The sequence below is a fragment of the Pseudochaenichthys georgianus genome, chromosome 4 (assembly GCF_902827115.2).
Source record: "Pseudochaenichthys georgianus chromosome 4, fPseGeo1.2, whole genome shotgun sequence".
Classification (NCBI taxonomy): domain Eukaryota; kingdom Metazoa; phylum Chordata; class Actinopteri; order Perciformes; family Channichthyidae; genus Pseudochaenichthys; species Pseudochaenichthys georgianus.
In genome coordinates, this window is record NC_047506.1 from 26,520,330 (window position 1) to 26,531,354 (window position 11,025).

The 11,025-nt window shown below is 37.7% G+C and overlaps 1 protein-coding gene across 2 annotated transcripts; it reads right to left on the minus strand.

The window, feature by feature from the left end:
- Positions 1 to 1,526: 1,526 nt before the first annotated feature.
- LOC117445745 (uncharacterized) lies at positions 1,527 to 10,689 on the minus strand. 2 transcript variants are annotated; one of them, XM_034081582.2, is made up of 15 exons: positions 10,210 to 10,689; positions 9,445 to 9,615; positions 9,158 to 9,232; positions 8,458 to 8,576; positions 7,552 to 7,726; positions 6,721 to 6,846; positions 6,272 to 6,315; positions 6,085 to 6,172; positions 5,770 to 5,984; positions 5,092 to 5,272; positions 4,885 to 4,968; positions 3,956 to 4,101; positions 3,441 to 3,682; positions 3,040 to 3,149; positions 1,527 to 2,447 (listed from the first exon to the last, which is right to left on the minus strand). In XM_034081582.2, the coding sequence occupies exons 1-15, from the start codon at positions 10,426 to 10,428 to the stop codon at positions 2,292 to 2,294; spliced, it is 2,151 nt and encodes a 716-aa protein (XP_033937473.1). In that variant the 5' UTR covers positions 10,429 to 10,689; the 3' UTR covers positions 1,527 to 2,291. The 2 variants fall into 2 exon arrangements, with proteins under 2 accessions (XP_033937473.1, XP_033937474.1); XM_034081583.2 differs by lacking the exon at positions 9,158 to 9,232.
- Positions 10,690 to 11,025: the final 336 nt, after the last annotated feature.

Consider the following 11,025-nt stretch of genomic DNA (forward strand, 5'->3'; position numbering starts at 1 on the left):
CATATCTTAGACTGCACTGTAACTTTTATCTTTTAATGTTTATTTTATTAGCTTTTCTTTTTAATGACTGATTTTAAATGTTTTTTGTTTTTCTTTTAATGTTTCTTTTATTATCTTTTACTGTTTTTAAATGCCTTTGTCTGAATGTCTTTCATTTTTGTAAAGCACCTTGAATTGCCTGGTGCTGAAAGGTGCTATATAAATAAAGTTAAATTGCCTTGCCTTGCCTTGCCACGCCACGCTACAACTGCTGGCCCAACAACTGCAGCCTCCACTGCAACTCCTACAACGTCGACCCCTACGACTTCAACTCCTATGCCTGCGGGTCCTACAACTGCAACCAAAACAACTGCAGAAACAACAACTACCAGTCCTACAACTGCGCCCCCACAACTGCAACTCAAGCAACTTCATCCCCTATAACTGCAACTCCAACAACTGCAGGTCCTACAACCTCAACCCCTACAATTGAAACTCCCACAATTACAAACCCTACCCCTGTGGGTCATACAACTGTTTCCCCAAAAACTACAGGTTCTACAAATGCACCTTACACAACTGCAGCACCCACAACTGCAACTCGAACAACATCGACCCCCACGACTTTAACATCCACAACTTCAACCAACTGCAGACCCTACAACCGCAGCCTCTCATTTGTGTCCAATCAAAAACTTTAATTACAAGAAAGTGAAAAGTAGACATGTACATTTTGCTCAAGTGACAATGGATTGCACAAGACTATGGAAATCTCACACCAAGTGAACAGACCACTCAAATTGGGACAATAAATCCTACGCTCTGTAACTGGATTAGCAGCTGCCTTGCTGACAACACTCCTTACTTTATGTGAATTATGAAACGAAAAGGTGTTTCTTACACAAAGCACAATAATGTTAATTGAATGTGATTTGCCTTTAGTATTATAATAAAAATACCTCTTTCCAATTTGTTTTGACCACCAGAACATGAAAGCATTGCTTGTTGGCTGTGGCATTTGAGGTCTTTTGTTTGAAATAAATGTTCTTCGCAGGCTTATTTGACCTTTCATAAAAGTGACCTTTACTTAGGCTTGAGATACTCAAATGATTGTGTACTTTGTATGGTTGTGGTCATTTGATCTGTTTCAGTCATTTGTCAATTTTGTAAATGTGCCTCTCCTGGAAAATAGTTTACTTGGTACCTATATAGAAATGTCTTCTGAACTTAGGCCACAAGCATTAGCCATTTGTTACCCACCTGCTCCAAGGCTATGCAATACATTGTATGTTCACCTGCCGACTGAATGGATTTCTTCACTGATCATCACTGATTAAAATATTCCTTTTTTTAAGTAATGATTTTTGCACAAAAGGCCATATTAATGGTTTGTTTATATATGATTTAGTGGGATTAGTTTATTTTATGTGTCCTTCTGAAAGAGATAAACATTTGAAGTCCCCATTCTTTGTTTTTCTGTGTTCTTTAATGAATCATTTATAACATAACATTTTCAAAGCAAACACAATAGATATCATTTTTAGCTTAAGACATGTGGAAATACAAAATTACATCATATTTAAAGTTACATTTATTCATATTAACAAATTAAAACATTTTCTTAAAATTCAGCAGAGACATAAACAGTGAGGAAGTATTCAAATGAGCCATTTTCTAAGATGTCAAAAACGCATTCTGTTGCATGATTTTGAAATGTGTATCTACAGTTCATTAGAGAAGTTTTAAAATATTTAAACAAAACATTAATTATTATCTTAATTGGAAAAATAAACGTGTTCTATATTGTTGTTTTATTTGAATGTCCTACTCTTAAGTGGTGCTTCAAATTGCCCCCCGGGGACAAATAGATTGTTTTGGAAATGTGAATCTTTGACGGTAACATTAATATATAGCATGCAAGTTCACTTGCATGCTATATATTAATGTTCACATACTGTATTTGCATTAACAACTGAGAGCATGCAGTATATCAACACATCATATCTGATCTACTACTAGCAACAACTCTTAAACTGTTCCCAACTCTTCTAAAAAGACCCATTGTTCCCACAACACTAATTTAATAATGTGCAGAGCAGCTATTATAAACATAACTCAAAATGATTCTGTCTACACTCCTGCATTGGGCCACATGAGTTATAGTGACAAATTGTTCAAAGACCAATACCATTCCCCAAACTGTGGGCTGGCTTTCTATTTAGTCACTTTATTCATATTATGCAGTCTCAGCAGGACCTCAAGTATCCAGGCAGCCGCTCATTTTGCAGTAGACTGAAGCTGCCTTCTCCATCTCACTCAATCTGAAAACGTTTAAAGCCAAGGGCCACGTGCATGGCTCTGCTCAGCATCACCATCAGGTCTGCAGCCGCTGACATTCCCCTTGGCAGAAAGAACTCCAGAGCGCAGGTGGAGGCGTGAGGCAGACACACACCTGACATGCTCACATCCTGGGAATGTAATTCAAATGTGACAAAGATTTATCTCAGACAGAACAAAACATGTGGGATCAAAGAAAGTTTGTAGTCATTTTAACTGAAGACCCGAATGTTAAATTCAGTCCTTACGGAAAACTCAAAGATTGATAATGCATATTTTACCATATCTAAATTCATGTGGTCTAAATTCAACTCTTTGAAATGTTAAACCTTTTGGGGAGCCGGGTTTTAAATACCCAATTTAAATATATTCTTTGGATTACTGACTAAGTGTAACCTGATATGACAGAGGTCTGACAACTGTAATGTTAAACTCTCGTCTATGGTGATTTTGAGATTAAAGATCGAAATGTATCAATCTAATCATTCCAATTCATGCAATGTGAGGTTTCGGACATTTAATAAATCCATGTATCCAAGGGAAACATCCCATTTTAAAAATTGTACAAGCTAAAACATTGTAATACATTGCCAGTGTTTATCCAACAGGTGGAATAGCTGTAACATCTCAATATGTACAATAAAGTTAAACATTTCTGTGTAACGTTAAATAGAACTATTTCAGGACATTTTTTGTATCCGTTATTATCTTAAAAGTACCAACCTGGGAGAAAAAACACAGGGAGATCAATCTGGGGAACCCAAGAGGAGGCAGATGATCGGTTCCAGTGATGAAGGTGAGGAGGTCTTCAAAGGAACATTCTGCCTGGCCATCTGATTTGGCATGAGGATACATTTTTCAAAACTTCTCGCACACACCATTTTGACTTGATATAAATAATAAAAAATAAAAAGATTTAACAGTTTCATGTACTTAAACCAAGAAATAAAAGTTATAGTACTTAAAATGGTTTTAATGGAAGAAATGTACTTCCGAGTTTGTATCTTCATAGGTGATTGCGCTCATTGTAATATACTTGGAAAATCTTATCCGCTAAATTAAATATAAAGTAGATAACATCACGTTGATCACACGCATCATCCATCCCATCCCTGGGTTCTTACCTCTGACCAAAGTGAGAACTTTCTCCCAGTGTCGCACCGTTTCCTCCTCGGCCGCCCTCAGCTGGCTGTCTGCCCGGCTGTAGCAGATGTTGATGAGCTTTTTGAACTCTTCTAGCATCAGAGGCTGACGCTGTGCACTGGTCATCACTGGCACAAACTCCTCCCAGTGGGACTGCACCGTACCCCAAAAACCACCACAGCTGTTCATCCCCTCTGTGAACTGGGAGATCATACAGGCCACCCTTATGGACAACAGAGGGGCTGAGTGATTGCTTTATCCACTAGTAATTTTTTTTAAAACACTTTTTTTCCTTTTAGCAGCCATTTGGAAACGATAGAGACCACACAGAACTACAATATTGTACAACATTTTATGAAATTGATGTTTAAAAAACTGAGATAGAAGATCAGAGGGCAACAATTTCTGAAATATAAAAGGTTAAAAAGAACACTGAATAAACCAGTGTATGGGATGCAAAACGTGTATGAAATATCTGTGTGTGTGTGTGTCCTACCTGTGGTAGATGTAATGTTTGACCAGGCGGATATAGATGGATGGTATTTCATCAGAATGGGCCGAATATACTCCCGGGATCCCGCATGTTGATACCCAGTCACACAGACTGAGAGAAAGCAGCCTCACATCAGTACAGCTTTGCAGCTACAAGAGAAAACGAGAAGCCTTAAAGATGACAGTTGTAATATGCCTTTTGTAGTCCTTTGTCATTCATACAGTATACTACAAGAAGTATATAAGTGAAAATATTTACCATAATCCCAACACTATCATCACAGGACAATTTCTATTTAAATGCATTTTTGTTAAAATGTACAAACTTATTTTAATCATATTTCTGTTCACTGACAGTACACAGTTTTAGTACCATGTATGCTGTCAGCATACCTGCTAGATTATATTTTGTCTCACTCAAAACCAGGACAACATGATATTAAAGTATGTGCACATTTAACCACATTCCTATTCAATAGATGACATTTGAGAGGCGACATTTAAATCTATTTGTGGTCAGTTTCTCTCTACTGTGGCGGAAGAGTTTAAAATAATAACAAAAAAAAACACTGGAAAAGTGTCAGTCATCCATTCACATAAACACTGGAGGTATTTGCTATTTTAAAAAGCAACAGAGAAGGATTTCATATTCATGTTGCATCCAATCCTGTATAGATTTAACATAACCCGCTCGTTTAGTAAGTTTATTTACTAAATTGTATTGAGTGGGGGAAAAAAATGATTCTATTTGATTGCTTATGATTTATAGGCTATGGTTTATAATGTTTTATTTAAAACCTTAAACTGACTTAGTGTCTATAGTGATACACTGTGATACACTGCTAGAGATCCAGATTAAATTCAACCTAATTTTCTTTTTCAACATCGGTTTAAAAAAGGACAGATGTGTGAAATATCTGTCTTTTAGGCCACCTGTTGCAGTCGGATCCGTGCTTCAGCGTCAACAACGTCTCTCCAGCTGAAGTCCTCCAAAGATGGATTCTGGCCACACATCAACTGTGACAATAAAATACAATTTAATTAAATAGAATATCAATGTGGAAATACAATTTAACACAGCTGATCAAGGTAACATTCAAGAGAATCTTAAATACAAAATTGGATATCCAAGTACACAACCTGGAAGAGCACAGGGTGTAGACAACGGGGTCCAGGCCCGCCATGAGCCAGAGACCAGCCAATCAGAACGCCTGCTTCGTAATACTTCCTGTCTTTAAGAGCTGCAAGGTCATAGGTGAAGAACAGACGCCCTGGAAGACCCTCAAATACAGAACTTCGCTGCAGCTCCAGCAAAGTCAAGCTGTGTGAGCAGGAGGAAAGGGATTTGCACATATTATTAAAAAGGATGCTTTAATGATCTTGTGTAGATTATTAAAATAAAGATTGTAATTCCTCTAATAAGCATTGTTTTTGTAGGACTCTAGAAAACCATTTGCATTTATTTTGTGTTTTGAGGTTTATAATTTAATATGATAATCATTATGGAGGGTTTTTGACTGTTGGTCTAACACAAACATCTTAAGTCACAAAGTAGCTTTGGTAAATTGTGATTTAAGACAAAAATGATCGATAAGGATTTTTATCTCGTTCCTTGTTCCCTCATTTTATGTAAATGTCAGTATAACAGACATATTCCTACAAGATACCTGAAAACTAGTGAAGCAAAGAACAATATCAAACGAAGACTATTCTGTTGTATCCCCTGGTATATTTCACAGTCAAGTACAAGTGATGGAACCATCTATAAAAATAGAATACGCCTGTTTTACTTAAATATAAATGGTACACAATAATAACCTGAAAAACTCTCTGAGAGGTCCCTCGTGGGCATCAGTCTCCTCTTCGCTGAAGGCGATGATGGGTGTCATACTGAAACAGAAGCCAGGCCTCCTCACGACCTTCAGAGCGCTGTGGAGAAGGTTTCTCCTCCTCACCTGGATGTAGGTCACCACGTCTCCATCCATGTTCTCCTGTTTGAACACTCTCAGGATGGCGTCCAGATCGAGGGAGGACTGCACACCACACAGTAAGGTTTAAAGTATAGTGTGTATTTTCTGCCATTTAACAATCTGATTATTTTTTTGAATAACCAAAATACTGAAATAAACTGACCTCCTCTGTGATCGTCGGAACAACAGGCCGGGTGTGTATGAGCTCAATGCCTCTGCCCTCTGTGTTGGCCTCTAGACAAAACTCCTTCCTTAATGGATGACACACAAATATAATGGTTTAGGTAAAATGTTCTCCATTTATCTTTTTCAAATGTTTCTTCTCAGAAACTGTGAACCTGCTTTTTTACCTGTTCAAAATAGGTGTCTCGATGGTTGACTCCTCGGATCCTGCCTGTATGAGAGAAGAATTGTTTTAATTACCGTGGAAAATAAATGTAAAAGTGTAATTAGTGATGGTAATTTCTATCAGAAAACATAACATAAAATGAAAGCAAGCTCTGTGGAATTTAATAACTAACCATAGCACTGAATATCTTTCCCTGCACCTAGTACTAGGATGGGTTAAATGCAGAGGCCACATTTCACTGTGTGTGCTGTGTGCTCTGCATGTGTGACCATTAAAGAGGGTCCTCCGATTCTATTTCAGAGCAGTAATATCTCAAACCGAAGGCCGATGGACACACAGCTGAATCATATGACATAAAATGAAATGGATCACTCTAAATCTGTAAGAAATGTACTTTTAGTAATCATAATTGCCAAAAGGTAAGTCAACATTAGTATAGAGTATATTTACATGTGGGTATTCCTGGTGGCTGAGGATGTACAACGCACCATGTCCAGAAGTCCTGAGCACCTGCTCCCCAGTCCAGCCCTCCGCAGGAGTGTCTGGGACATACAGCACCCTAGAGCCTGGGACACACTGGAAACCACACAAATCAGATTCAAATGTAGCAACACACTGGAAGAATGCTGCTCCAAAAACAAGTTAAACAATAAGGAAAACAAGCTGTTTTCACTTGAAATAAGTACAAAGATCTGCCAATAGAACAAGTGAACATTTGCTTGGTAAGATTTCTTGAAATAAGAGGGGATATTTAGTTAAATGAGATCTTGTAATTAGCTGGGAGAACACATTTTGAACTATATTTTACTAGAATCAGGAAATGTTATGTTACAATACAAGCTGAAAATGCTCAAAAGTGTTCAGTTTTCTGATGTTAGTTGGTGATTTTCTAATAAATATGTTAAACAATGTGTTTGATCTGAGATACAACCCAAAATAAGATTGATTTACTTAAGATGATGCATTGTCTAAAAACAAGACCAGATATCTCACTGCCGAGTTACTTCTGAAGTTATTATGTCTGATATCAGGTGTAAAGAAATATTCTGACTAGATATTAGATAAATATACTTGGCAAGTAGTGCATGTGGAAGAGTTGGAGGGAAAATTGCCTGATTCGCTTTCAGATATCCTATTTACTTTTGTGAAAACTTAATCTTAAATGTTGATCCTAATTTGTAGCTGAATTCTTGATTATTAAATTTCCAAATAGTAATAATGGGTGAGCCAGTAAATTATATTGTGTGTTTAGTATACATGTAAAAAAGATATACTACACACCTGTAAATATGTGAAGGAGAATCTTTGTCCCGCCCGCTTCGCAAACTTTCCCCTGAAGAGCATCGCCAGCCGACTCTGCATCTGATTGGCCGACCAGCTGTGATCTATGGTGATGCGAGCAGTCAATCCCATAGCCGCTAGAGCTGCTCGTTCTTTGATTCGTGGAACAGTGTGTCTGGAAAAATATATGGGAAAATGTACTTCACTGATATAGTTCCATTGGATGAGAGTATGAGATAGTACTCACTTATTTTCCGGCCATTTTAATTCATGCATATTTTATACATTTTAACTAAATCTAAAGAGTTTACCCTCTGAGGAGTATGAACAGGCTCATTTCATTATGCCAGTTAGTGTTGATAGTAAATGGGGCAGGAGTGGAATTTGTGCCCTAATGGTGGCACTGTAGGATAAAAAGGTCGGTAAGTACAGTATACATATTAAGAGAACATTTCATTATGGTAGTGCTAGAGAAATTGGGAACGATAGACGATTATATACTAAGCATGGGCGCGATGGGCTACCAAGCCCCTAAATGTGGTTACACATAAATATATAAACTTATGAAAAAAACAGAAAGGGCAATTTAACGAAACCTCACAATGAGAACTTTGTGAATTTTTTTAAATAAAATGACAAATAGTTTGCAATCCTTCTTGCACTGTAATGTTGTTTTTGGGAGATATTGGAAAACATTATTTGGCCCTATTTACCCAGGTTATCCCTTTGAGACATGCAGTCTTTCCGCAATATATTAGTCCAGCTATTGTTAATGTTTAAAAAAAAATATTAGGAATAGAGGCCAAGAATGTCGATACCAAATGTATTACCAATGTGGCAAGTTAGGATATATATGATTTAGTACCGAAAGACCAATGGATGAAATATGATCTCACACACTCTCACCTCTCGAGCTGTGCCACGTAGCGTCCTCTGGGTAGACAGACCACATCTTTAACCGCCAGTCCGGTCATCTGCAGAGACAGTCTTTTCCACTTGAGACGAGTGGCTTTGTTCGGAGAGGGCTGTAGCACACCGCAAAGGGAAGCAAACGGGCAGACAGAGATTAGACATATTGACCAATCACATGCACACAGTTCTTATTGTGCAAGAATTTTAACCACAGACAGAAAAACAATGTGTTGCTTGTCAATGTTAAACTAGTCAGGGAAAGAAAAACAACTCTTAAAAAGGAGCTGCAAATGTAGCAAACAACAGGAACAAAAAGGAAACATTACCCCTGAAATGATGAGAAGATTGAAACAAAATCAACTGAACAGGAAACATTAGATACATCGTAGGAAAATAGGAATAAACAAATGCATGGATGTGAAAAATAAGCAAAAATGGAGCTTGAAAGCAGACGTGTGAAACTGTTTTGATTGATTGACTGAGTCCATAACGCTTGCTGGATTAAGTTTTTCCCCTTTGTGATCAGGATTAGCGCATGACTAAGCTTTGTCTGCTAAACCTGATAAAATTATACTTTAATTAGTTTTATTATATTACTAAGATGGAAGAAGGCTGAGTGGTTCCTTCAACAAAATTTATGTAATTCAAATCACGTGAAAAGTGATGTCATTGTTATTTAAAAAAATAAAAGTACCATGGCCATAATGGAAGGATCAATTGCTTTTGTATCCAATAATTCCTTGTCAGACAATCTGAAGGGAGGAAGCCCCTGCATGGAGAAAGAGAAAGCAGCGTTAGATTTTTTTTAAAACAAGGTAGAAGAAACCTCCTGAAGGAGTTGCTGAAAAGCTGTTCAGAGTGTACATTTCATTCCTAAACTCACTTTATCACCCCTTGTCCACAGTATTATGACAAGTGAGAATGGGATATTCCTCGTGTGGATGTTCGATGAATTTATTTACATTTTTCATATTCACGTACCTTCATCTCCATTTTAATATCCTCCATTAATCCTAGGGCAGGGGGGGCGTTCTCAGGCTCTTTCTCAGTGTGAGGCTTTGTTTTGGGCTGGGTCTGCAGCCTGGTTGCAGTCTCAACCTGAGGCCCGGGTTCCACCTCACAGTTAGGGACCAGAGGATGCTCCGGGTGTGCCTGGGTTCAAGAATAGGAAGGAAAATGTGTTGACTGTGTGAACATATGATTCAACATATGGACAAAGAACACTGAAAGACCTGCATCGTATTAGATGCAACACCGTTTTTTATGAATTACTATTTGTGTATAGGACAGGGACTACGTCCATATTCAGAATTATTTGTATATTTGTTAAAAAGTGTATTGGTGTTTTTGGTGAATTGATTCATTTGATGATTGATTCAATTGGTTCAGTTCTGATCAACATATATCGTCACTCCAGTTAGATCAACTACTGTATCTGTTTTAAATAGTTAACCTCTGTGATGTATCATGTGGACCAGTCACATCAACTCTAGGTATAAAGGAGCAGTATCTAATCTCAATCCATTACATTATTTAACAGTTCATACTCTATAGATTCCTTCAAGATCACATGACCTAATGTAAACATATAAGTAAAATATTTCTGAAATATTGTGTCATACCTGCAGAACATGCCGTTTGGACTTTATTAGACTCACAAAAGCTGTTACTGAACACATACACATTAGATAGCACTCTGAGGATGACCACAGTTTTAATTTCTTAAAATGTATACTCAAGACCCACTTGGACAAAGCTGACTTCTTCCTCTTCCTGCGTTAATGTAATAACACGGTGCTCCATGGAAGAAAACAGCACCATCTCGATGTTTTCTGTGATGCCGAGCACCACCGCCTTCTTCTCGCTCGGCCTCTTCCTCTGTGATACAACTATGAAGGTTTTATCTCCTGTGTTTCTTCTTAGATGCCTCATTTCTCCAAGAACAATATCACTTTCCCTCGTCATTCAGGTAATTACTGTTTGGCCTTTTTGTGTTTGGTCTTAGATTTCTGTCCTTGCTCAAGCTTTCTATCTCCTTGATCCTGTGTTGCTCTTCGTTGTTTGCAGGCCTGTACTGCTTTCTGTATCCTCTCTAGTTTGAGTTGAACCTCCAAATATTCCTCAGGTAATGGTGGCCTTCCAAAGATCTAAATAGCTGAGTGCTCATTAAATCAAGCTGAGATCTATCAGATCCTGTGGCTCTGATTGGCCCAGCTTTGGAATGTTCGTAAGCTCTCATTGGCTGAGAGGTTTGGGTAAATAGCTCTGATTGGTTCTGCTTTGTCTTGAGTTACAACATGTGGCCCATTGTTGTTAGGAGCTTTTAAATGGGTGATTCTCCTTTCTGCATAATGACTCCGATGTAAGGTCAATGTACATGATTCAAAAGACAAAACTAATCAACCCCTCTTCACATATCACTCGTGGCCGGTTTAATCATCAACATCATGATTGAGTCACTTTTGATTTGAGTAAGTTTCATTGTCAATAATCTAAGTTACAAAATACTTGCTTATAAAATTAAAACACAGATATGTTAGGATCTATGTGTATTGTCTTTGC

What these genes read in the sequence shown, in the direction of transcription:
- LOC117445745 (XM_034081582.2), bottom strand. Translation starts at nt 10,428, where the DNA reads ATGACGAGGGAAAGTGATATTGTTCTTGGAGAAATGAGGCATCTAAGA. An exon ending in ATATTAAAATGGAGATGAAG is followed by an intron (nt 9,233 to 9,444) that starts GTACGTGAATAT and finishes TTCTCCATGCAG; the next exon opens with GGGCTTCCTCCCTTCAGATT. An exon ending in TACACCCTGTGCTCTTCCAG is followed by an intron (nt 4,969 to 5,091) that starts GTTGTGTACTTG and finishes TTATTGTCACAG; the next exon opens with TTGATGTGTGGCCAGAATCC.